This window comes from Marmota marmota, unplaced genomic scaffold (genome assembly GCF_001458135.2).
Source record: "Marmota marmota marmota unplaced genomic scaffold, marMar, whole genome shotgun sequence".
NCBI lineage: Eukaryota > Metazoa > Chordata > Mammalia > Rodentia > Sciuridae > Marmota > Marmota marmota.
In genome coordinates, this window is record NW_025999949.1 from 21,708,334 (window position 1) to 21,734,786 (window position 26,453).

General features: G+C 43.1%; 1 protein-coding gene and 2 long non-coding RNA genes across 6 annotated transcripts in view; 2 read left to right on the forward strand and 1 right to left on the reverse strand.

The window, feature by feature from the left end:
- Positions 1-321, forward strand: part of LOC125616535 — a 26,432-nt gene extending 26,111 nt beyond the window's left edge. For both annotated transcript variants that reach the window (XR_007347179.1, XR_007347180.1), the window contains one exon: positions 36-321. This is a non-coding gene — a long non-coding RNA (uncharacterized LOC125616535). The remainder of the gene's footprint in view (positions 1-35) is intronic.
- Positions 1-26,294, reverse strand: part of Fbxo32 (F-box protein 32) — a 35,312-nt gene extending 9,018 nt beyond the window's left edge. Inside the window, exons 1-7 of one of the 3 annotated variants that reach the window (XM_015486435.2) lie at positions 25,522-26,294; positions 19,373-19,485; positions 18,539-18,588; positions 17,176-17,268; positions 11,314-11,388; positions 4,452-4,545; positions 3,498-3,682 (exon numbers count right to left, since the gene is read on the reverse strand). In XM_015486435.2, coding sequence (XP_015341921.1) covers positions 3,498-3,682; positions 4,452-4,545; positions 11,314-11,388; positions 17,176-17,268; positions 18,539-18,588; positions 19,373-19,485; positions 25,522-25,637 — 726 coding nt within the window. In that variant the 5' untranslated portion in view covers positions 25,638-26,294. The remainder of the gene's footprint in view (positions 1-3,497; positions 3,683-4,451; positions 4,546-11,313; positions 11,389-17,175; positions 17,269-18,538; positions 18,589-19,372; positions 19,486-25,521) is intronic. The other 2 variants (XM_015486436.2, XM_048802088.1) reach the window with 2 other exon arrangements.
- LOC125616534 lies at positions 3,682-17,574 on the forward strand. Its single transcript, XR_007347178.1, has 2 exons — positions 3,682-14,391; positions 15,447-17,574. It is a non-coding gene; the product is annotated as an uncharacterized LOC125616534 (long non-coding RNA).
- Positions 26,295-26,453: the final 159 nt, after the last annotated feature.

Genomic DNA, 26,453 nt, shown 5'->3' on the forward strand with positions numbered 1-26,453 from the left:
TCCCTGTCCCTCTCCCTCTCCCCCCACCCCTGCAGAGTTGGGCATTCACATGGAAAGCTCTTCAGAGCTGGTGGGTTCCAGCAGGGCCCTGAAGATAATAGAGCTCAAAGCCCAGGAGGGTTGGGGCATAGGACACGATGGAGGAGGAAGCATAGCCCTTGAAGACAGGCCTGGATTCAATCCCTGTGCCAGATCCTACCAACACTGAGACTCCAGTCAAATTACACCCAGCCCCCCATATCCTGAGACCTGCATCCTTGGATTTAACCAGCCAATTTAACCAGAAATTATTTTAAAAATATCACATTTGTGTTAAACTTGTATAGGCATCTTTTCTTGATCATTATTCCTTAAACACTATATCATGACAACTATTTACATAGCAGTTAAATTGTATTATAAGTGATTTAGAGACAGGAGGTTCTGCATAGGTTAAATGCAAATACTATGTCATCTAATCTAAAGGACTTGAGCATCCATGGGTTTTGGTATGCTCAGAGGGTTCTGGAATCAATCCCTGGGGGGCTTATTGAAGATGACTACTCTAATTTTTCTCATTGATAAAATGAGGCAATGCATATCTTACAGTGCTGCTGGGTGGAGCAGATGGGATCATGCACAGAAGTACTTACTACAGTGACCAGTAAATTTTGGCCATTAGTTCTATTTACAATTCACTAGATGAGCTAATTAGTACATATGAAGGTCTTAGAAGAGTGAGTGCACAGAGCAAGCTCTTGATAATAATAACACTCAACACCTTTAAAACACTTGCTACACATCAGACACTATTGAAACTGCTTTGTATAGATTAATTTTATGAACACTCACACCAGGGCCTATTCCTATTTTCAAAGGGAGGAGAGCGAGGCATGGAGAAATCGAATAACTTTCCCCCAAACCTGCAGTTAGTCATATTTATCCTCCATGATCCATGGCAGTATTTTCTAATATGCACTGTTGAACCCTGGATAAGTACTTCAGTGGGTCATGGAGGAGACTCCCCTTCAAACGTGCATTCATTCAACTCAAACTGCTTGCCACCTCTGTGCCAGGTGTGGAGGAATGGGTAAGGCCCTGTCTTTGATATACAAACCATATCTCAGTAGTAACCCTAAATTGTAATGGCTTAAACGCAACATTCCACTCTGTCTTTGTGGAATCTGTAAACCAGTGGTCAGAGATGGGAAAGTACCTATGCATGAGATGATTTTGGATCATAGTAACTGCTCTGAAGAAGGCTGTGGTTTCAATATTTTGGGGTGGTCAGGAAGGTTGCAAGCCAGGAAGATCAGAGTGTACAAAGAGTAGCTGGGCTTGGCGGGACACCTCAAGCAAAATGAAGTGGGGTGAGCTGCTGCGTTTGGTCTCTTCTGCACAGGATTTCATTGGATTAAAGTTCTTTTTTTTAATTAAAAAAAAATGGATCACTGGATAAATAGTTGGAAGAAAACTGGATGGGGAAAAATGTTTGGAAACCACGAAAGTTAAGCTAGCTTTGCCATTTTAGGAATAAGCAGTCCAGGGTTCTGACCTTAGCTCTAGCTCTAATTGCTGTGTAATGCTGGGAAAGTCACTAGGCTTCTCTGGTCCCCATCCTAGCTCCAGCACGTGAAGGGTAATAGTAACTATTATGGTTACCTACCAAGAGTGTTTGGGGACCAACTAAGGAGAGCTCTGAGGGAGTAAGCCCATGCAAGTACTAGGTATGTCTGGGAATAGATGTGGCCAGTGGGGGCTCCTATAGTGTGGGCAGGGGGACCATGGTGAGCTCTGAGCAAGTGTGACCATCTAATGGCTGTTCCAACATTGCTGGAGGGAGGATGTCTTTGGGACAAATGAGACTTGCTCCTTTATATCACTGGCTGGGTAATTCTTTCCTGATTTAAGATAGGAAATATTAAATCCAAGCCGGGTGTGGTGGTGCATGCCTGCAATCCCAGTGGTTTGGGAGGCTAAGGCAGGAGGATCTCAAGTTCAAAGCCAGCCTTAGCAACTAAAGTTGCTCAGAGCCTGTCTCAAAATTTAAATAAATAAGTAAGTAAGTAAAGGGCCAGGGATGTGGCTCAGTGGCTAAGTACTTCTGGGTTCAATCCAGGCCACAGAGAATTCTAGAAATCGAGAAGAAGGGGTAAATGAGTTTTCTCTGAGAGAGAAGATGAAATTTCAGTTTCAACTTCACACTGTCAAATGATGCCTACATTTGAGAGATGGGCTTGGGGTAAATTATTAGAATGCATCAGGTTACTATTCATGATAAACACTCACATTCTCTTAAAACAATCCAATAACTGAAATGGCTTCTGTGGGGCAACCCACCTTTGTGCTCTGCTCTGTGCATGCATGTGTGTGCCTGCATGAGCGTGTGTGGGTGTGTGAGGTGTGGGTGTTGTAGCCCACGTGACTCTTAAGAGAGCCAAACAACTCTGAGGCTTCTAATTATCCCCTCTGTTCCTGAGCTTAAGAAACCAAGGCATAGGGAAATTGTTAACAGTAAAGGACATGCAGTTCGAACACTTCACATAGTAAACCACTTCTTTAAAGGGGGTTGCGGGGCTAGGGGTGTGGCTCAGTGGAAGAGCACTGCCTAGCATGAGCAAGACCCTGGGTTTGATCCCTAGGACAATAAAATAAGGTAAAGGAGATCTCTGCATACTACCTTCTCCTGATATGGTACAGCCCTAACTTTATCAGTGTGGGTCCCGGAAACCACTTAAACAGCAGTCAGATAAGTCAGTGGTCAGATAAGTCAGTGTCAGATAAGTAGGCAAAGTGCCATGTGAGGTGCCTAAGTGTCTGTCCATTAGTGAGCCCAGAGAGATCATTCCAGCATCTTTTGTATATTTTTTGTGTGCCTCAGTCTTTCTGCTCACTATTAAGAGGACAAGAGCCGAGGGTGAGTTATGTTTTGAAGCTAAAAGGAACTACTGATAATGGTAGCCATGTTTTGCTGGTAACATATGGCTTCCCCTCGCCCTTTGAGTGAGAAGTGCCTGGTTTTGCACATGCATGTCCACGGTCTCTAATCACAGTCTTCCTTTGTACAACTAATAATTGGAAACAGGATTTTAAAAGGCTGGTACCAGTCCTCCAAGCCACAGCCTCCACAGCACTACTATATTCAAGGCAGCATCCCAAAGCTGCAAATAATTCATTCTTTGTGAGAAATGGGAAGAGAAATCTCTGCACCCTACTGAGTACTTCAGTGGGACAGCTAGCATCTGCCCTAAAGCCAAGATCCCATGATGTTTCAAGATCTTAGATGATTCATCTGGCTGTGCTCTTTCACATACTTTGATCCTGTACTGCCAAGTTCTTCTTCCTACCCTCCCTTTAGCAGGAAGCCCCCTCAACCTCAGCCCATCTTCTGCACCAGGCTAAAGCATGGAATCAGAGGAGATCAGACTCCTTCATCACAGTGTGGATTTGAAGTCCTGGCAAGACTGCCAGGCATCCCAGTGGCGGACCCAATTGCCTGGAGGAGGCTTCCCGCTTACCCTGGTAATCTGGATGTTGTTCAGCTGCTGCTGCCAGTGTAGAATCGTCTCCATGCGGTACACCCACATGTTAATGTTGCCCACCAGCACAGACTTGCCGACTCTCTGGACTAGTGTACATAAGGATGTATAGAGGGTCTGCAGTAGTTCCCTTATGAGTCTAATGTTTTGCTGGTCTTCAAGGACTTGAGTAGAGAAGAAAAAAAATACAGTTATGATAGTGGAACACTGTGTGTTTTTAAAGTGAGCTTTTCTTCTCATCTGCTCCTGTTACCAGGCACTGCCTCTGGGGATACAGTTTTCTTTCTCACCAGTGTTGATTCTACATTTGGCCAAGTTTCTGTACTCAAGGCTAAGGGGTAGAGTTTCCATGATCTAGGTCCCTCTTTGTTCTTCCTGATTCTCTATAAAGCCCCTTTCTCTCTCCATTGTTCCATAGCACCAATGATTCACCTGATCAGAAAGCTGCTACCTTTGCTCAGTAGTGGCATCTTTTAGATCGCCAGTGGAAAGAACACAGTTCTGGGGTTAGGAGGTTGGGTTCTAATCCTGTCTGGCTGATCTCTGTATGATTGTGGACAAACCCCTTCTCCTGGGTGTATAATGACCTACTTAAGCCAGAAGTCTAAGGTTCCCTGTAGCTCAAATAACCTAAGAATTGAGATGCACACAGCTAAATTTCCTCGTCATTTGGAGACTCAGTAGCTAAGGGTGGGATGTGTGCTCCCATGGAGAAGCTTGCGATGCAAAGCAGAGCGAATGAATCATCCCAGAGACACAGGACGATGATGGTCTCATTCTTTGCCATCATCAGAACGTGGTACCCCTGAAATGCAGCTGGAGTTATTCATTTCCATCCACTGATATTAATTTAAATCAAATGACATGTCTACTGTATGAGAAATCCATCTGTCCATCACCTTGCCTACAAAAAGGGTGAGAGAGTGGGCTCACCTTTTAGTACCACCTTTTCCAAAATGTTCATGAAGTTCTTTTGGGCGATACCACTCAGGGATGTGAGCTGTGACTTTGCTATCAGTTCCAACAGCTGTGGATAAAAATAGAAGTTGCCAGGCTTAGAATTTGGAGATATTTTTCTCTTCTAATCTTCACTTTTGAGTCACATGACATGTAGACACAGACTGACGAAGAGAGATAAATGGCAGGCAGGACTACCAGGCAATAAAGCAGATGTTTGACATGAGAGACAAATGGGGTAATTCAAGACCCATGAATCAGGCTGAATATTTAATTGCTTTTTTCCTTTTAAATGTAAAGACTTTTGGCTTTGGGGGTGGGTAATCCATTCTACTTTCCCTACTTCAGTGGGCAGAGCTGAGGGTACTCTGAAGAGAACAAAATCTCCCATGATGCCTCTTGAGTTCTGCATAATCAGTCCCCCCTACCCGCCTCACAGAACTTCTCTGCTCTGCTCCCACTTGAACTTTTCCCCCATTGGCACCGACTGCCTTGGAGTCACCTGGAAGCTCATGTTCAGTACTTCATGCATTTTTCAAGGACATAGCAATTAGTTTCCAGATATCTCCTGCTTATGAAGTGTTCAATAAATGCACCTATTCATTAGAATCTCACTGCACTCAACTTTCTATAGAAAGGGGCCAATCAGAGCAGAGTGAGGGCAATTTAAGGACTTGTAGTCTGAATACCTGTTTTGATCTGGTGGCAGTGATGTCACTGTGGCTGAGAACTAGGATCCTCATAATTCTTAGCCTTGATCAAGTCTTGATTTGACTGTGATTATGGGCAAGTCACTAGCTTTCTTGGTAACCCAAGGTTTCTATTAATACTCAGAGTCCCTGAGGTTGTTGTGAGCTTTAAATGAGACAATGCACATACAGCCCTTAGTGCAGTGTCTGGAACATATTGGGTGCTAAAAAATATCGATTGGCTTGTTGAAGGACTATGTCCCATTCCTAATCTGCTATCCCCAAATGAAACAGATAAGAACTGAAGTTGGTGTGTTCTTAGTTTAGTTTTCTTTCCTTGTATGGGAAAATTCTGTACTCCTGTGTCATGATTTTAAAAACCCCAAAGATTCTACTGTTGAAACACGAAAGTTCAACAGTAGAATCTTTGCAGGGGTCTTACAGATGGTCTAGTTCGACACACTAAACAGATGAACAAAGTGAGGCTTAAGCAAACAACTTCACAGCCAGCAAGAGGACAAAGCAGTATCTTGGAAATGGGAAAATAAGGAGACACTCCTCATGCTTTCCAACAGGTATCAAAAGAAAGGGTTCACACAAAGTGAAAATTAGTTTCAGAACCCACCAGGTCCCCAGGAGAGCAAACTAGATTGAGACTTTGTAAAATAGAAAACTAAGACCCTTTCTTTCTTGGAATTCCTGTTCCTAGGAACTTTCTATAAGAGATGGCCCTGGCCAGGATCCCACGCAACTCCAAAACACTGACTATGGTGCTGTGTTGGGTGCTGGCATCAAGGCTGAGGGAAGAAGCAAAGTGAAATTTAAAAAACCTGGGTTGCAGAGGAGGACTGAAATCTTGGCTCAAGCCCCAGGCAGTTGAGAGCACCTCTGCTTCCAAAGCACTTGTTCAAACATTTGTCCCCACTGAGCCTTTTAGGCACCTGTCAAACCCCCGGAAAGACTTCATTTCCTGAACACAAATTTTAAGTTGAAAAATAAGAGAAAAAAAGAGAAACCCAAAACACTTTTTGTGCCTGGATATGTATCTTCCACACACATAGGAACTGGTTTTTGGGGTGAGAACTAGTGACCTAAGGCTGGAAGGTAGGAGCTGACTGTGTTGCTAAGAAAGGCAAGAAATCAAAACACGGGTAGAGGACATGGCTATGGGCAGTGACCACACTGAATGCTCTCTGCCTATCTGATTTACTTCTGCCACCAAGCAGCATGTGACAGTCAAGAGATGAGTGAAAGTGGCACAAAGGGGCTAGCCAAACTTTTCATTTATCTCTCTGACCCACAGCAAGATCCAGAAGGCCCAGGCGGTGGTTTATTAATACCCTGAGCCTCACATGATCAGCACAGAGCAAGATGAAAGAAAACAAAAGCCGGGAGTCTGCTCTGGAGGCAGCCGGCTCACTGTGACTCACCACTGGGTGGGAGGTGGGTCGAGGGGGCAGGAGGAGCGAAGGCAGCGCTTGGCCTGAAATCTGTCCAAAACCCAGATTCCATGTGATTACCATCTCATGGAGGGTGTCAGTTTTAATCTCGTCTAAAAGTGCACCAATCACAAGGACAAGAAAACTCTGAAGGCTCTGACTGTGCATTTAACGGGAAACAAAAAGCCCTTTGGACTGGCTGAGATTATCTTCTTTGACTAGGCCAGGGAAGAATATATCAGCAAGGATTTGTCAACAGACAGCAGAATGACATGTCAACTACTCTGTGTTTCATCTGATCTCAAGGGAAAGTCTCTTTTTTTACTGCCAGGCAGCTGTGGAACCCTGGAATAGGAGACCTGGATTCTTCAGCTTGGTGACCTTTACAACTGTCATTCATTTGGCAAGTGTTTCTGAGTGTTCACTTTGTCCTAGCGTTGTGGTAGGTCATGCCCATCGGGTATGACGGTAAAGACACATGATCCTTAGTCTCAAGGAGTTTACTGTCTAGTCATTTAATCTCTCATAGCCCCAGTTTCTTTATTTCTAAAATGGTAATAAAAAAACTACCTACTTCACAGGATTATTATGAGAATTAGGTGAGATAAATACGTAAAAATCCATGCCCCAAATAAGGCATTATTATTGTTATAAGATAGTTTTCTTCTTTGAAATCCCAGTCTGCTAGTGAAGTTTGAAGTTGACATCTGGGGTTGGCAAACTTCTGAAAAGGGCCAGTTTAGTAAATGTTTAGGGTTTGTGGATTTCATGGTCTCCTCTGTAACACTCAGGTTTATGGTGGTAGTGCAAAAGCAGCCTTGAACAATATGTAAATGATGTGTATAGGTGTGTTCTAATAAATCTTTATTTACAAAAACAGGTAGAGGGCCAGGTGCTTGGGCCATAGTTTGCCAACTTCTGATTTATAGCCTAGAGTTTAAGAGTGGAAGTTCCAGAGCCCAACTGCTTGCCTCAGTTTTCCCATCTATAAAATATGCATAATAGTAGCATCCACTTCAAGTTACTGTGAAGATTAAACAAATTCATATAGCACTTACAACTGTGCTTGGTATACCAAATACATTATTATCATTGGCTTTTATCATAATACAGAGAATATTGCTAGATAAAATTATTGCCATTGCAGAAAATAGTGAATTAATAGGACAAAGTATAGCCCATTTAAAGACTCTATATTCTAGTTGTGTTGTCAATTAAATGCTTTCAAATTTAAATGTTTCTTTCTGTCATTTTTATTATGTTTGTGATGCCTTTAATAACTCCCTGTCTGTTGGTAAAAGCTAATGTTGACACATCTTTTAGACTTGCATAGATACATGTACCATGAAATCTTATTTTGCTAACAATAATGAGTGTTTACCATGTGACAGAGAATGTGCCAAGGGCTTTGCATACATGATCTTGTTTAATCTTCAACAACAACCCAATGAGGTAGTTTGCTAAAATGAAGACACTGAGGCTCGGAGAAGTTAAATAACTCACCTAAAGACGTACCAGCAAAAGCAAATGAGGGGCCAAATTTTACTCTTAATAGTAGCAGTACTATGTATTGTTATGTTCTGGGGACACAGAGCTTGGAAATTCACATCAGTATTATTCTGTGACTGGTGATCAGCTTTTCATGTTAAGGGAGAAACAATATGCAGCATGTTTGTAATAGCACATTTAGGAGGAGGCAATTGCTTTGGGTTAAACATTCAGTTTATTTTGTACGCAGGTCCAGAAACAGTAGCAGTGTTGTTTGGGACTAGTAGTAAAGAGGACAGAATTTGTTAATTTGACTTCAATGTTCATCGAGTTGTATGCCCCTGGGGCAGTAGGTTTGTATCTAGCAATTTGTTTACCAAAATGACTGAGCCAACTGGATTCTTCCTCCTTAGCCATAAGAGAAAAAAGAGAGCAGAGGAAAATGGATTGTTTGGAAGTGGTTGTTTGTTTTCTACTGGGCAAATTTAGCCCAGGTGCCAGTAATTTGTGGCTGTGTTTGAGAGGCAAGAGGGGGAGGGGGAAAAAGGAGGAGGGCTCTGGGCTCCTCCTGAATTCCACCTTGTCATTGTGGTGTGGCCAGTGTGGTGATCAGGCCTGATCTATAGTGACTGGTTGAGCAGTAATAGGAATGAGGCTGTGCTACTAGAGGAAGGGGTGGTGGTCACCACTTGCCCAAACCACATCCTGCTCTTCAGCTTTAGCTCTTGCTAGTTTGGAGATGATGAGTTGGAGAAAAATCTAGTTGCAGGCAATGCGGAAGAGCAAATCTCAGAATGCACATCAACCACAACTGAAGTGATATTTGGAAGACACACAGGCAGGAGAGAGTTCCCTCCTACATTACTCACATAAAAGCAAGCTCCTTCTCTTCCCTCAGTGCATCCTAACATCGCTCTCTTATTTGTAAAAATACATCAGTGCATATCACTTCCATGCTTAAAATCCTCAAATGGGGCTGGGGTTGTAGCTCAGTGGTAGAGCTCTTGCCCAGCACATGTGAGGCACTGGGTTTGATCTTTAGCACCACATTAAATAAATAAATAAAATAAAGGTATTGTGTCCATCTACAACTTAAAAAAAAAAAAGTAACAAAAATAGCAGCTTCCCTTGCCTGTTAGTTTAGAAGGTCAAAACCACATGGAGGTTAACCATGAGGCTGTTGCCCAAGCATACTCTATCTCATGGGAGATTGTTAAGAACAGAAGTTATGCTCCAACTCTTCCATCTCCCATGACAGCAGGGCTCTGAAGCTTGACTGGAAAGTCTGCCACTGTTATCAAAGGCAGGAAAGAGGACCAACCTCAAGAAGTCCCAGCCATGTCTCACGCTCAGTACCCAAGCTGGGTGCCCACCAGAAGGTGATGTCTTTTGCAATAAACTCTTGGTTATATTAGGCAGGGCCTCTGCCTGCACTCAGTACCATGCACTTCCAAGACCCTTATTTACTCAATGGATAACACAGAGCATGAGCCTGGAAAGTTTTGTCCTGACTTTGAGCTTGAACACTGACAGGTTGGAAGAGGAAAAATTTCAGCAGCATTAATAATCTTCAGGCATGTCAAGATTGGGTAAATATTATTTGCAAGTGAAACATCTTTCTAACTGAGGGAGTTAAAATAGCGAGGGCCAAGTTTACATGAATTAATCGTATCCTCAGCTGAGAGGAACTTGCCTCTCCATCTTTCACTGATCCCAATTAATTTTGATGTTACATCGGTGCCTGGTTCTGAGCAACAATGGTTAGCTCAGTGATCTTTCTTAAACTGATATCCCCACCTCTATTCTGATTTTATGATGCTGAATGTCACACTGTCCTCAGCCCTCACCCATGATCACTCCCCTTCACTTCCATTCTTTCTCATATCCAGGTTTCTGCTCATGTCATTTGTCCCTTCAAAGCCTTCCCCCTGCCTCTCCATCTGCCAAATCCTGGTCATCCTTCAAAGAAGCAGATTCTCAGGTTCTACCTCTCCCAAGAAACCACTTGCTCCTAGCCAGTACCAAACTCAACTTGTTCATTAAATGTTGTGTCTTGTCACCCAAAGTAGGCTGGAAGTACCTGACAAGCAGGGGCCAGATCCCCCGTGATTCTCAAGTGGCTAAGGCACTGTGAGTTTGTGGCCTCAAAACAGAAGTTCATGGACTCAAAGGCTTTCTCTGTGCCTTTGAAGCACTGTGCACCCTGTGGAGACCTAGCAGGAGGATGATGGGAATTTGCTCCTGGACACTGTTGATCTCCTTCTTTAATGGAATCAAGAGACCTTCAGATACTAGTTGCTCAGAGCACAGTGTCAGATACCCTCAGGAACATTCCTCCTTGGACGAGCAAAAGTCTGCTGAACTGACACTTAAAAACTTAGCTTACCTATACAATTTGGCATGTTCCTCTCTATAATAAGCACCAACTCAGCTTAGAGATCTAAGTCAATTTCAACATAAAATATGTTTCTGAGCCTTTTGTGCTATGTGTCTAGATTCTGAGTCCTCAAGAAAAGCATTATACAAACTGGCATGCTTTTGATCCAGTGGTTTCCAAAATAAAATCAGATAGGAAAATACAAGTCATCATCACTCATGATCATTTCTGAGAGTCCCTTTCAGATGGAGTCACAGCCCTTCTCTGTTGACTTTGTTGCTGTGTGGCAGCTGGCCACCTTCCCTCTATTCCAGATACCACCAGTTTTATGGCCCAGGTGGCAGGGCCACCCTCCATCACAGAAAGGCCACCAAGTGTGTGTAGCACCAAGTTAATCCCCAAGGTCATTGAAGCAGAGGAACCTATGTGCAGGGCCAGGCTGCTCATGCTAATCATGACCCGCAGGGGTTTGGCAACAGCATTCTCTCAATTTAAGGCACTGGGTTTAAATTTGAGTCATTGGGCCATATTCAACCTTTTGTTTGCCAAACCACCAGTCAACTTAAACTAAAACATGTTTTTGGAAAATGCACTTCAGGGGTGGTAGGAATGCAGAAACTTTCTGGAAATATTCAAATAGACTTAGGGTGGTAATGTGGGGGAAAAAAAAAGAATGTGCATTGGTTTAGGTTGTGATGTTCTTTTTTTCTGCAGGAGGGTGGGTTGCAAATTTTACTTGTCTTTCCTGATCGAGTAACACATATGGGTTAGTATACTCTAGTCAGGGAAATTAGTACTCAAGTTCTGCATGACCTTCTGGGGCTGATAATGACAGCTACAGTTACCATATAGTTGCCCTCATTCTCATCCCATAGAGAGAGCTGGAAGTGATGATCAAGGTCATCCTGACATGATTTCTCCTGTAAGACAGTGTGTGCAAATAATTTAGTGATTATAGAAGAGGGCAGGCTCCATTCTGAACTTCTCCATCCAAGATATGTGGTGGAGGGGAGAATACACTGGAGCATGAGTCAGGACCAGATTCAGGTCCTGTTTTGCCTCTGCATCCCTTTCTGGCTAGGTGACCTTGTGCAAATCACTCAGTTCCATGGCTTCTGCTTCCTCATCTTTAAAATGGGTAACAACAACTGCCTTCTGAACCACCTGATGATGCTCATCAACAAAATAAAAGTACAGGGATGTGATCAGCAAACTGCACAGTAACAGACTTATCATATGATAATTGATAGCATCTGGAAATGTCAGAAGCCATTTCAAAATCATGAATCTGAAATACTGCTTTTTCAAGGTTCCCTGTTCCTTGTTTATTTCCCACCCTGCAGCTCCCTCCTGCTTGCCAGATTATGGTGCATGAAGTAGCTTCACCTTCAAAGCCTCTTCTCAAACCTGTGCAATCTCCTCCTAGTCAGATTTAAATGACTAGTCATCAGCAGAGCTCATGGGCTTCTTATCACACAGGCACTGTGACCTGCTTATCTCATTCAGTGTCAGTCACAGCTCTGGGAGGAGTACTATGATCATCATTCCCATGTAGCAGGTGAATGAGTGAGGCCTGTCCAGGATCATGCTCAACCAGCCTGTGGCCCTTCTCTTAGCTGATCCTGAATCATAAAGTACACTGCTACTTTTGTCCAAATGGAATATTCTGCTCACTGGTCTCTGAACAGACCTGAGTCCTGCCTGCCTCCATTCAGTCTATCCCTACTCAAGACCAGTTCAAACCCCACTTTCTCCTTGAAGACTTTTTCAGCTACCCTGCCCACATGATCCTACCTCTGGAAGTTCATAGGCCATCTGGCTCTGCTACATCTTGGTACTTTCAAACTCTCTTATGTTGATGGCTCAGGTAACTTCCTTTAATGCATATTCCTCAAATAACCAGTTAGATGGTAAAGCAGTGGTCAACAACTTTTTATGTAAAGGCCAGATCATGAATGTTTTAGACTTACAGGCCATAATAACTCTGTTGCTCAACTCTGAACCCAACTATGCATTTAGCACAGAAAGAGTATTGACAATATTTAATGAATGAACATAGCTATGTTACAATAAAATATTATGGATACTGAAATTTGAGTTGCATATAATTTTTATGTTATAAAATAGTATAGTTTTTATTTGTAAGATATTAAAAAATATACAAATCATTCTTAGCTTGTAGTCCATGCAAACATAGGTAGTAGGCTGTATAAGCCTAAGGGCCAGCAATTTGCTGACACTTGCAGTAGACCTTAATGCAGGGTTGTATCTATTTTATCTTCCTATTTCCCTCACTGGATAGTGGCAGGGCCAAGTGACAGGAGCACAGATTCTGGAATAGTGCAAATCTGAGTTCAAGTTCCAGTTCTACTCAGCAATCACAGTTACTTAGCTGTTGGTTCCTGCCCTTTTTAAGCTATGCTTTTTATTGGTATGGTTCAGGTTTTATCTTCATTTATGTTATCCCAATAATGCAGTTTTCTCAACTGACTCCGTGGGGAACAGGGATAGGCACTTGGGTAAATGTTGATGTTTTCTGTTGTTGAGCCTCACTAGCGAGAGCATAGGGATTTAAAAAATGTATACAAGTTCTAAGCACCCATTCTAAGCAAATAGGCAAATGTCCTCCAACCCCACACTGTATCTGTTCTGCAAATTGAGACTTCCTTGTCCCATCAGCCCAGATGTAGAACACCTATAAAAACTTACATTGAGTAATATACCACTTATATTAACTTTGAAATAATTATTATGTTCACAAATTTGAAAACTTGGGACTTATTGGATTAATTGCCGAGGAAAGATGACTGCATATGTTTAGATCCTACCTCCTTCCTGAAAAATAAATTACAATGCATTTTGAAACTTATATAACATTTTCATATCCGTTATCTTTATTTTCCTACTGTATTTTCCATTCTCACAAAAAATGTTTTAATACAGATATGATTACTCCAGTGTTATAGTTTGGAGAGGTACAGTGGCGGATTTGCAGATGGTGTCCCAGCTAATAAGCTTTGAATTCAAAGTGGGATGTCAAAGGGGCTGTTCCCTGTCCATTACTGCATTCATTCCTAATGGACCACAGTATATACCCTAGAAGTTATATCCAAAATTTAATTCTTCAGGGTCTGTTGTTTAAAACCCCATTATGTAAAATATAACATTTGGGCTCCAAAGTCATTTCTGAGCTGATGTGCAAACTTGAAAACTCATTGGGATCACCTGGCTAGCATTTTAAAGTGGGCAATACCTGAGTACTGTCTTCAACTAATTAAGTCTGAAGTTCTAGAGGCAGGCCTCTGAAGTCTATCAAGCCTCGTAGTTGACTCTAATGTGCAGTCAGGGCTGAAATCCACTTAATTCTGTGACCTCTCTGTACCTGGTTAGTTAGCACCCATTTTCTCTTGGTCACCAACTGTCAACCCCATGACTGTCTCAGCCACCAGAAGCCTCTGGTCTTGAGGAAGAAGATAAGCTACTTTTGTAATTGGACTTCCACAAATAGGTAAGTTGCTACTTCTAATTATTTTCAATAATAGCTCAACTTGTGTTTAATTCATTGGGGGAATATAGGTGATTCAGCAGGGACACTGTGCATAGTTTGAAGCCAATTAAAATGACAAGCAGATGTCATTTAAATTTTTTTTTAAATTTATAACAAATTTTTTTCAGATCCCCAAAATTCCATGACATTTTCATGCTTATAGAGATGTTAGCATTTTGAGGCAGCAGTGTTGACCATCTCTTTAATTATCTCTGCATGTCCCTTTTTGGAAGATGACAGCCAGCATGAACATTAAAAAAAAAACAAAGCCAGATGCGGTGGTGCATGCCTGTAATACCGGTGGCTTGGGAGGCTGAAGCAGGAGGATCACAAGTTCAAAGCCAGCCTCAGCAATGGTGAGGCACTAAACAACTCGGTAAGACCCTGTCTCTAAATAAAATACAAAATAGGGCTGGGGATGTGGCTTTATGGTCTAGTGCCTCTGGGTTAAATTCCCAGTACCTAAATAAATGAATGAATGAATGAATGAATGAATAAATACATAAAAATTTTTAAAAAGTTAAAAAATAAAATAAAAAACTGTGTGTGTGTCCTGGGGAGTGAATCTGGGGCCTTGCACATGGCAAGCAAGCACTCTACCAGTCAGTTACAGTCTCAGCTTTTTTTTTTTTTTTTTTTTAATTTTTGAGACAGGGTCTCCCTAAGTTGTCAGGTTGGCCTTGAACTTGAGATCCTCCTGCTTCAGTCTGTCAAGAAGCCGGGATTACAGGCATGTGTTGTCAGGCCAGCTGAATATAGGAAAATTTAAAGATGTACTTTGGCTTTAAAAACTTTAAATCTTTTTCCCCCCAAGTGGCCCTGAAAACTGGCTTAGCTCTTTAATGGAACCAAACAATCATCGTGGCATCAAACCACCATTAGGTCCAAGTAGTAAGACAGGGATAATATGTTGGCAAGTAACTCTGCAGAGTTGGTTTAAGGATAAGAAAAATATATGAGAAGTATATTGAGTTCCTAAGAAGAAAAACCTCAAAACATAGTGCCTATCATTAAAATGTTTTAAGTTCTCTATAAAAATAACATATTATTTCTCAAATTACAGAGGCCTCTAACAGTGAAGGGGAAAAAATATTGTTCTTTCCAAAACAGAAATGTTTTTCTACTATTTCTGAACCTATTTAACTTTGAAAGCATTCAGTAATTCCTATCTTTAAGATTACTTAAAGGCATGCACTCATGATGTATCTTACAACAGACTATCAGACACAAGTTCTGTGTCCAAATTTTAATCAAGTGCCAGATTACCCAATTACTATTTTTTAAAGGAGAAATACATCTTTATCAACGACATTGAAAAGGCATTTTATAGGGAATCAATAATAATTTTGGTAAACAGTTAATATTAAATATTAGAAGCTGACTTTGGTGGATTGTGGTCTGCATGTGTAATATATCCCAATGTTTCCACAGCTACCCTATAAAATTGGGGCCAGTCCCTCTTACAGTGGAGGAGAATGAGTCTTCATGTGAAAATCAGAGGATCTGGGACCTGACTTCAGGACATTTTACTTTAAATCCTTGGCTTACATGGAATTTATCATAAAACTTAAGAGTATGGACCTTAACACTGATATTGTCTCTTTTGTAGCTTTGTGACCTTGGACAAGTCATTTACTTTGCTAACCTGCCTGCCATTTGTTTAAATGAAGCTTGCAGAAGTGCCTATGCTTCATTGGGTTTCTGCAAGGATAAAAATTGAGACTGCACACAGTTGCCTGAAATTATATTTCCACTATTATGGTCCTTATTCCTTCGCTTTATTTTATTTTTATGAAAGAAAATATAGGTAGGAAGAAAAACCATCTAAAAAGGGACTGTTTTAATTATCAGTCTGTAGCAAGACATCAGATCTAGGTGTCTTCCTCTAACACAGAAGATGGAAACTATTCGTATTCTTAGCAACAGAAGTTTCAAGATCTCCCTGGGCCTGTTTCCAACCAGCCTGGACTAGTTTGCAGGCACTAGGAGGACTAGGTGACCTCCTTAAACTGGCAGAGTCATGCTGAATGACACAAACATCTCACCCAAGAAAGGTTCTTATTTTCACAGATTGGAAACGGCTTAGCTGGGAGTGTACTGATCTGCACATGCCTCAGGGGCTCCACTCAGCGCTTCTAACCTGCAGGCTGGGTTTTGACCAGGTCAGTTTGCACGGCCAAGCTTGCATCTGCCCAGATGACAGGTGAATGATCAGGCCTCAAGAGGCTTGAATGTCATCACTCTGGCTGAGCTTCTGCAATCATCTGACTCTGTGACACAGCACTGAGAAGCCCAACAACTCAGAAAAAGAAAATAAAAACCAAACCAAGCAACACCCCCAGGGGGAAATTTCCCTCCTACTTCAGAGCCTGAAACCCAAACAGCTGTTACATCCCCTGGTGAGCCACCAACAAAAATGGGCAAGGGACCTTCAGGGGAAGAACAACAACAGTCACCCAAATAGAAAGAATTGATGGCTTGGAAGTCATGGTCAGCTTATTTGCTTTAATCCCAGTAGTATTCATTAATTAATTGTGAAAACTCACTTATTTTTTTTCTAAAATAAAGTTTAAAATGGAAATCAATAGATGTCAACAGGCAGTTTTAGGATTTAGGTAGACAGGGTACTAAGTGCCATTGTCACATGGGCATGGGGGTGGAAGTGAGTCATGGAAGGCCACATTGAGATGCTGTAAACCTATCCAGTTTTGTGTCCTCAAGTAAGAATTCCTTAGGGTCACTCAGAGTCAGCCAAAGCAGAATAGGAAAGGGACAATCAGATGCAGAAGGTTTTAAAACAAGCCAAAGTATATTAGGGCTTGGTTCCTGCCGTAGTGTCTCTTGCTCATGTTGCTACCTGCAACACATTCCCATTTGTCCATTGGGTGGGCTCAAGGGACTGCAGTGAATTTTCAGTTGAGGGGACCGGCTCATGAACAGACTGACTTACTGAAGGAGTATGGCAGTCCCTGTATGTCAGGGTCGATCTCAAGGACATCCTCACCTAAGACCTTGAAGAGGGAGGTTGGGCACCTTTTTTCTGCTTGCCTCGAAACACTCAGGGTCCTGAACTGCTGTCTTCTGAGGAAACTACTTCAGGAAACCCAAACAGACAATTCAACGCGAGAATCTGGATAAGCTTTGGGCTCTTGAGACTTACCCGTACTACGTAGTTGAATCTTCTGGAATCCAGAATGGCAGTTGAGAAGTCCAGTCTGTTGAACGCTTCCCCCAAAGTGCAGTATCCATGGCGCTGAATGTAAAACAAAGACACAGAAGTTATTCCTGCCATGCAGAGGTGGTTCTCTGGAACAATCCAACTGGACTCTACCAAACAAGCTTGATGCCTGTCTTAGGGAACCTGGGCATTGGTATTTCCTGCACCATGAGTCCCTGGGGGGGCCACCAAGAAGGGTGATGTGTCTGGCAGTTGCTTTTGTTGGGAACTACCATGAGAAATGTCCCTTTCATGACTTAAACCATCTGGGCTCTTTTTCTCTACATACGAGTCTGGGAAAATATTTCTGGAAGCTGAATATATGATGGGGAGATGACAATGGCAAGTGAGTTATTGTGATACATTCCCCAGAGAACTAGATGCACCTGTGTCAACTGTGGCACCAATCTGCTCACACTAATAGCACCTTTTAAAAAAGGCTTTGAGGGGTTGGGGATGTGGCTCAAGCGGTAGCGTGCTTGTCTGGCATGCATGCGGCCCGGGTTCGATCCTCAGCACCACATACCAACAAAGATGTTGTGTCTGCCGATAACTAAAAAAATAAATAAATATTAAAAAAAAAAAAAAGGCTTTGAGAGGAAGTAAAAAAGAAGTTTTGATCTTTTGCCTATGAATGCACAAGGCATTGAGAGTTCTGGCTCACAGTCCCAGCTCTGCTCTGCGTATCTGGGTGGTCTGTTCTGACCCTCTCTGGGCCTCAAACACTGAGTGAACTAGAAGTTTTCCAAGATCCCCAATAGCGATAGAAATCCCATCGTCCTGCCATATTGCCTTGTGTCCTAGTTGTCTGAGCAAGTGCCTGTGCAAAGAGAAACGGTACAAAATGGTTTGTCAAGTGCCATACAAATGTCGTGAATGCACTGTCTTGTCTCCTCTGACATCATGCTGAGCAGGCTCTGGAAACTTCTATTAGATTTAGTGATTAGCCCTTGCAGGAGTAACCCTTAACAATGTCTGGAGAGATCTTAGAATAACGGGAGGTACCGTCCTCAGGAAAAATCCAGGGCTGCTTCATATTACAGTTGAGAGACGAATACATTCATCTTTATAACACACTTTTACATATGTTATTTCACTGGACTACTGGGCAGTCCACTTAGTGGCTTTTGCTTCTCTCTCCCTGTGGTCCCAAACTCTGATGGTTGGTTGGGCCACAGGCTGCTGGCCTTCACCATATGCACCGAAGATGGCAGGATTGGAGGTAAAGCTGCTGCCTGATTTTCTCTGCCCCTTCAGGGAAGTGTAAGGCTAGGCATGAAGGTTTAATAAACAGGTCAGTGCTCACCTCTTTTGTACTTCCTTTGTGAACATAGATCCATTTTTCTTGATGGAAATCTGCAGAAACAAAAAACAAAACACAGCTTGTTTAAAATTGGTCATGTGCTCAAGATTTTAAACTGACTCTTTTTTTCCCCCACTTATTCCAAAGCTTAAAAAGTTTCAAAAAAAAAAAAAAAAGAAGATGACGACGACTCTAGTGACAATCTAAGAGGATACAAATGCTGAGTTTTTGCAGCATACAAATACTGGAGCTATAATTTTCTTTGTCTAAAGCATTTAAAATCGTTAATAGTCAGTTTTAGTATACAAACCCCAAATTAAAAGAAAATCTAATATCCAAGTATAAGTTTGTTTTAAATGTTATAACTAAAACTTACATAAATCCATAAAAGTACAACAGATAACATGCAGTTGAAATGGAATAAACTAAAATAATTCATGTTTATTAATAGAGTTTTATACCCTCTGCTAATAACTAAAGCATCTAGAAATATTAATTATACAAGGAAAGAGAAAAAAACCTATTTTCAAAGCTTCAAAACACAGTTCCAAATAAAAGTAGTTGCTGGAATTGATTTAGCTGACAGCATCACCGTATAATAACTATATGGCCTATGTCAAATACAAGTGACACACAGGGAAAAAACACCCTAAATAGCAAATAACTTATAAAGAAGATTATAAAGAATAAGTTGATCTTGCTTGCAAAATGCACAGTCAGATTTCTGGGTGCAACTTCTGTGATGTCCGATGTTCGACATGGAAATTTTCTCCCCCAAGAACCAATGATAACTCTGTTCAAACAACTTTCCTCTTAAGTTAAAGACAAATGGCTTACATTGAGTTTTGGTTTTGCTATTCAGTATGTCCTTCTTTCTCTTCTTGGCTGCAACATCATAGTTCAGGCTGTTGAAAAGATTCTCCTTGTTGTATACTTCCTTGTTGCAGTAACTATGGGTAACAAGACAAGAGGATGAGCTGTGACAGCTACACTTTAACATGAGTTGTTTCTATAAATAACACATGGGGTCATAAAACACAATCATACAGGCTTCTCAAACAAGAGAAAACAATAAAATAATTACTCAAAAGAAGTCCACACAAGCATAGACTTCTCTTTTTTAGGATGAAATACTGTCACCTCTGTGTGGAAGGCAGGGATGGGGGCTTCTAATTCTTTTGAATCCTCTAACAAGGCCTGCCATTGTCATTTGATACACAGTACTTCCCTCTCTAAGGGCAGTGCAGGGTACTACAATGTCACTTTAAACAAAAGCCACAAATGGGGGAAGGGCCATTACTGGTATCACTGTACTGTACAGTGCCTACATTTTCCAAAGGCAGCTCCTCCAAGTTGCTGCTTTTTCTTCTTTTATTTGAAATATATATTTTAGTTGTAGATGGACACAATACCTTTATTTTATTTGTTTTTATGTGGTGCTGAGGAACGAACCCAGTGCCTCACATGTGCAAGACAAGTGCTTTACCACTGAGCCACAACTCCAGACCTGCTTTTTCTTCTTTTAAAACAACTTTATTGAGATATAATTCATATACCATGGAATCCACCATTTAAGGCATACCCAAGCCCATTTTTCTATTATGAGCCTGTCATGTCTTTACTCTTGCAGGGCTGAGGATCAAGCCCAAGATCTTGTCCAGGTTCTACCACTGAGCCATACCCCTAGTCCCATCATATCTTTAAGAAATGACTGCATTTACAAAAATCTGACATATGAATTCCACTTCTAGCAGATGTTTAGGGTACAGTGCTAGCTGTTTAGTTTCCTTGACCAAAACTAAGCATCCTGCTACAAGGTGAAGACCTTGGGTTCTAACGAAAACAAGGTAAAGCCTTAATTCATAAATTTAGAAGGTCTGAAAAGATACAGAGGCGTACCTATCCAATTCACAGGTCATCAAAGGATGGGCAGGTTCAACTTGGGGCCAGGTGTACATTTCCTGCAGCAGGCTGTGGTAGGGGTGACAGGTTCTATTCCACCTGGCTAGGTGACCTCAAAGTGAATCTCTAAATAGTTTCCTCAGAAAGGATGAAATGTTGAGCTACTGTGAAAAGATAGGTTCTCTAACTCCCTCAATGCACATGAAGTACACAAGGTACGATTTTCAATCACAGTAAAACATCAATTAGGGTTTTTTTTTTTGTGACATCATCAATATGTTAGAGTCCTTCAGCTTTTCAAATTTCTCTGCTGATTTAAAATATGCTTTGATTTATATCATGTTAGACTTGCATCTGTTGGGTCAAATGAGGCCCACCTGTACTCCACGCCATGCCTTGTGAAGGTGGTAGGAGAGAGGGTTTGAAATGGTTTTCAGTGTCTTTGCTGTGACAGTCTCTTAAGTCCCACTTCAATTAATATAATAAGTATCTTACAGGCTTACACCGCAATGCCTAGTAATATATGACACATAACTTTTCTAGACCCAAGATGTGGTGGATCATCAATCATTTGTTAATCTTCCTTCTCAAAAGCATACTTAATACCATTTATTGAGTTTCCTAATGTCTTAGCCTTCTTCTTTTCATTCAGGGAAACAGAATATTTTTAGGTTTCAGATAGGGTAATGTCCTCTGTCAGAGGCACTTTCTTAAGCAAGCCAAGGGTGGATGTTTTGGGCCAGGCTTTGTGTAACATGTGAGCGTGTGTTTGTCCACTTGCATTACTAGAAGGGGTACAAATCACTGGCCAGTGGATTATCTCCTCCAAGGTCAGCAGGAAGAAAGGGGTAGAACAACGACAACAGAACTCTGAGTCCCTGAGGCTAACTTAGGAAATTTTACTCAAAGCTAGGGAAAAGAGAAAAATAAGGTGGCTGAAGGGGTCCGTGATGTACCAAAGCAAGGCTAGAACATTCTGTGTGCAAAAATACCACATGAAGGCTCATTTTTAAAGACAGTTTGCTTGCGTATATGTGCACATACATACCCCTTCCAAACAACAAAAACCTACATCAGAAATTCCGTGTATGGGGAACCATACAATGAAGCTATCTTAGTCTCCATCATTCAATTAAGGTTCAGCAGAAACTTTGCAGAGCTGGGGCCACAGGTTGTGACCATTCCTTAGAAATTGTAAATACTTATATTTCATCTCATTCTTCTCTAATTGAAAACATTCTTCCAGGGAATTCAAGCATTTGCTGCCCTCACAGAAGCACTAAGAGCCTGCTTTAAGCCCGAGTGACTCATTTCAAAAGGGAGTTAAAAGGAATTTTGCATAATTGATGATGCTCTCTCACTGTAGGATGTAGAAAAGTTTTAACCAAAGGGAAACCCTATACTTCTCCTTTGGTATTAGGTTTTGAATTCCGGAGGTAGGCCTGGAAGGAAGGGTCATGGCATTTGTTTACATTGCCTGCTTATATGTTTTCTTTTAAGCAATAATATATTCAGTTAGAGGCTATTTTGAGAATTCAGTTATGTCCATTTCAAGGAAATGCAAAGCCAATGGAAAATTACAACTGAAAGTTTTAACATACACACACACAAAAACCCCACCACTTAGGAATCACAGCATTTATTTTTTTTTTTAAATAAACAAAACCATCTTAAGGAGATTGCTTTCTTTACTGAATTCAATAATAATAGCCAGGATGTTGCTATTTTATAGTCAGTTCTTACTATCTTTATTTTTATAGACCCAGGCCTAGAATAAGAAGTACCTCCCCTGTGCAGCCCCACATCATCATCAAACACAGACCAAGATACTCTAAGACAACTTTAGAAAAGGTGGAAAGATATCAAAATAATACTATAAAAAAGACCACATTAGCAACAGATAAAGGGGGGATTGGAAAAAAATAGAACCCCATTTCTTATTTCATTTGCAATAAAAACCAAATAATAAAGTCATGTCCTGCCCCAAAGTAGTTACATAGCCTTGATTAAGGCCAGTGAGATTTCGATGCTAATTTTCTGTAAGACATATCCAGATGGCCAAAAGCTAGTCCCAGATTACTCTGTGAGACAAACAGCCTTGTGTATGAAGCTCTTAGAATAGTGTCTTGCACATAGTAAGCACTCATAAAATCTTAACTATTATTTTTATCCAGAGCACCAAGGCAAACTTCCTGCTTCCTGGTCTAGACTTAGCTACACAGTAAAGCAACAGTCAAGTGAGTTTTCAGCTGCAGAAGTGCGGGCTTGGAAAATAGAGCCAACATTACTCATCCTGGGGGTGGATGTGGGTGGTGGTGATGGTGGTGAGGAGGGCAGTATGGTCCCCTCAACCCCATTTCCTTGAAGCATTCTTGGCTCAGACCAATTCATGCTCAGCTCTTGCCTTGAAATTTTAAACTGCCACCAAATTTAACACTTGCCATTCCTCTTCTATCTTACATACTTTCAACTTTTTGAGAAGGGGCTCTGCTTTAAGTTTTTCAGAGCCTTTCATGGTCTTGGGAGGCACCTGGCTGCCCTAGGATTTGTAACATTCTTTTTTTGGAGGAAGACAGGGGCCTGGACCACAGAGCAGCCAACGGAGGAGTCCAGAACAGGAGTGCTGTGTTTACAAGAATGGTCAACATAGAATAATAACCCCAGGCCAAGAACCATCAAATGCACCCTTCATTTCTTGCTCTTATTGGGCAGCTCACAGACTGGTACTTGGAATTCGAGAATGGGAAAAGGATCCCGTACCTCTGTAGTCCTGTTTATGGTCCCCCACCTTTTCTTTGAGGGCCTTCCTTTTGTTTTCTCAGAACAGGAGAAGGCATTCAACCTCACCTGCATAGCCAGGCACTGGGCCCAAACCTGACATCACAGAGAAACCAAGACGGAAAACAGTGGAGATATTTGAGATTACCAACTGAGACCTCAGAAGGCCAACTGCTTTTAAGAAGTTGGCAGACTTCTTCTGCTAAGTAAGGAAGGGGTTGTTTACAATTGTTGGAAAAAAAATACCCTGCAAACAAACAGCCAGCTGTTTTGCTGGGAGACTACACAAAGATTCCCAAACTCTGACTCATCAGAGGAGCACAGGTGGGCACTATATCAATTGCTCCTATCAGTAACCATGAGTGCTGAGTGTGACAGCTGGAGCTCAGAAGGTGTTAAGTGGGAGGAGGTTCCTCAAAGGGACAAAGGGGCCTGGTAGCTACCTGATCCCAGCTTAGTCTAAACATCTGGGAGTTTAAAACAGCTTCAGGTTCTCCATACTGTGGAGAGGGGAGGTGTCACTATTTCTTGAGGAGAGCATACCAGTTTATCTCAAGGAGCAGTTATTGAATTGCAGGCTCCCCATTTTTGAACACTTCCTGCTGAACTGAATCAACCACCACCCTACAACTGTATTTGGGTGAGACAAGGTGATACAAAGCTGGTTGTGCCCCTACTGCACCGTCCTAGAAAGAATCTCAACTTTTATGCAGAAAGTCCCAGAATATTAGATCATTATTCCTTAGGGATAAGGAGGGAGGAAGAAAGTTTCCACTCTATCCCCTTCCCACTTAGTGGAGGGAGAATAATTTAGGCATAGTCTGATGACAGCAGTTGCCTTTATTTTTCTGCAAACAAGTTTTCTGTGAATAAGATTTCTGTATTGTGCTCTCCAACTCCCCTGGGACTGCCTCAAAGCATCTCTAATATAAAGGTTAATATGCTCTTGTCTCTACTGACAGATCTCAGCATTAAATAATTTGTTTCTCTTCATTCATGGACAAAGGGAATTTGATGCATTACAAATCACAAACAAATGGGAGGCTCTGGAGGTCAAGCTGCCAAAACAACCACATTTTCTTGATAGTTTTCTTACAGTTTATTGCTCAGCCTTTATCCAAACAACCACTGGTAAATCTCAGTCAGCAGGAACCTGGCCCAGTTACAGAACTCTCCACTGAAGTCAATTTAAGGGTGCAGGGGCCAGTGGTTTAACCAAAAGCAATGGGAAAAGACACCCAAGGGTGACTCAGCTGCAGCAGCCCCTCCCCACCCCCATCAGCTTTCATCACCTTCTTCACTAGTCAAATGATTTCTCTTATTGGTCAAGGTCAGCCTCTCCAAGTGAACATGACTCTTTTCAGAACCCAGGATCCCTCTGAGAAACTGACAATCCCCGGATCCTGTTCTCAAACATTCAAATGGTCCCACGACCATTTGATTCAGGGCCACAGAAGTTATTCTTTGTATTTGTGTTAACGAAGCTGAGCATGGAACTCAGAGGACCTCAGATTTTCCACCAGCCTGGCAGAACTCAGGGGAGACCTCAAGTCCCCAGGGGTCTTTCTGCAACTGGCAGGCATCCCTAGAAATGGGAGTGTGCTCACTGTACCAAGACTGATGAAAGGGCCACTTAGAAAACAGGTGGCTAGTGCTTCGTCTGCCCCCGAAACGGGGTTTGTGGGTTTCATCGTCTGCCTCTGAGCAGCCTCTAGACATTACCATCACAGAGGAAGTCCGCCCAGCAAGGCTGCTGCCCCAGGGACCATCTGGCCGCCCCTCCAGATTACTCATTTTCTCTGCCCGCTCCACCGTCGCCTGTGCGTGGGAAGAGCGTGGGGGCGCTCACGATGGGACCCACGTCCAATCGTCACCAGACTTATGACTAACGCGACTGGACACTTTGAGCCCCGCCACCCTGGCGATGAAAGGCGCACAGCCCACTCGCCCGCGCCTGCATAAGCGCAAATGCCTTTGGTCTATGGTGTCCAAAGGCAGAAGGTGCCTGAGTTGCGTGCATGTTTGGGGACAAGATCTGCAATTGTCAGGTTCCAGAGGGATCCAGGGTTCTGTAAGAAGTCATGTCCACCTGGAGAAGCTGACTTCAGTAGTAAGAGAACCCAAATTCCGGGTCTCCAATGCTCTGGCGATTTCTGCAGAAGTCCGGGCAACCCACTCCCACACCCTCGGACAGGGCCCACCTCCTCATCCTGTCCCAGCCCAACCTATCCTCATTCATCTGCCCTGCGCGCCCCAGGTCAGCCCAGGTCAGGTTTGCCTGGCTAGAAGGTGGAGGGTCCCCTCACCTGCTGAGGTCGCTTACAAAACTGCCGCTCTTCTCATCCAGGAAACGCTTCCAGCCATCGGCTGTCTTCACCCAGCTCTGCCCGGGAGATCGCCAGTCTTGCCCAAGGAATGGCATGGCACCGAGAGCGGACGCCACCCACTGAGTGGACGAACTGATAGACTGGACCGGCCTGGCGGTGTCGGAGACCAGCCTACCCTGGCGGATGCTCCGGGTGCAAGGCCCGCGATGTCTGGAAGTGCTGGGCACTGGCGTGGAGGGTTGAGGGTTTGGGGGTGCGGAGCCGGTCCCCTGCGCTTTCAGAGGGCGCTGTCTCTGGGGAGGGTCGCGCGGCGCGTCAAGCTCCGGGAGTGCTGCGCGGCTGTCGGGGCCACAGTATTTATCCTGGTCCGCTGGCCCCGGCTCTTTGTTGCCGGAAGAGCGCCTGCTCTTAGCCCGGCCCCCCTCCCCGAGGCCACGTGGCTTTGTTTATGGGCTCGGCTAGTTTTCCGAGGCGCCCGCGGCTCCCGCTCCACTCGCCGTTGCACAACCGCGCGCCGGTGGAAACTTGAGGTTGCCTTGCCAGGCCAGATCTTCCACTACCCCTCAGTCCCCTGGCACCTTCACGCTCCCTCCCAGCCCCCAGGGCGCAGCTGCCGCAGCCCGAGCGAGGCCTGGCGCTCGGGAAGCCGCGACCGTCCTCCTGCGGCTCCGGGGCTGGCGGAGAGCTGGAGGAGGCCGGCACGGCGCCTAGGTCACACTGCAGGGCAGGTGTGGGGAGGAGGACCGGTCACCTCCCTCCCAGAGCATCAAGATCGAGCCCTTCAGGCAGATCAATTCTCAGGGGCCAGGCTCAGCGCAGCTGGGGGCAGAGCAGGATTCCTCCTCACCCCCCCCCCCAAGGCATGCCGGTAGGAGAAGTCGGAGGACGGGGACCGAAAGGCTCCAACCCCG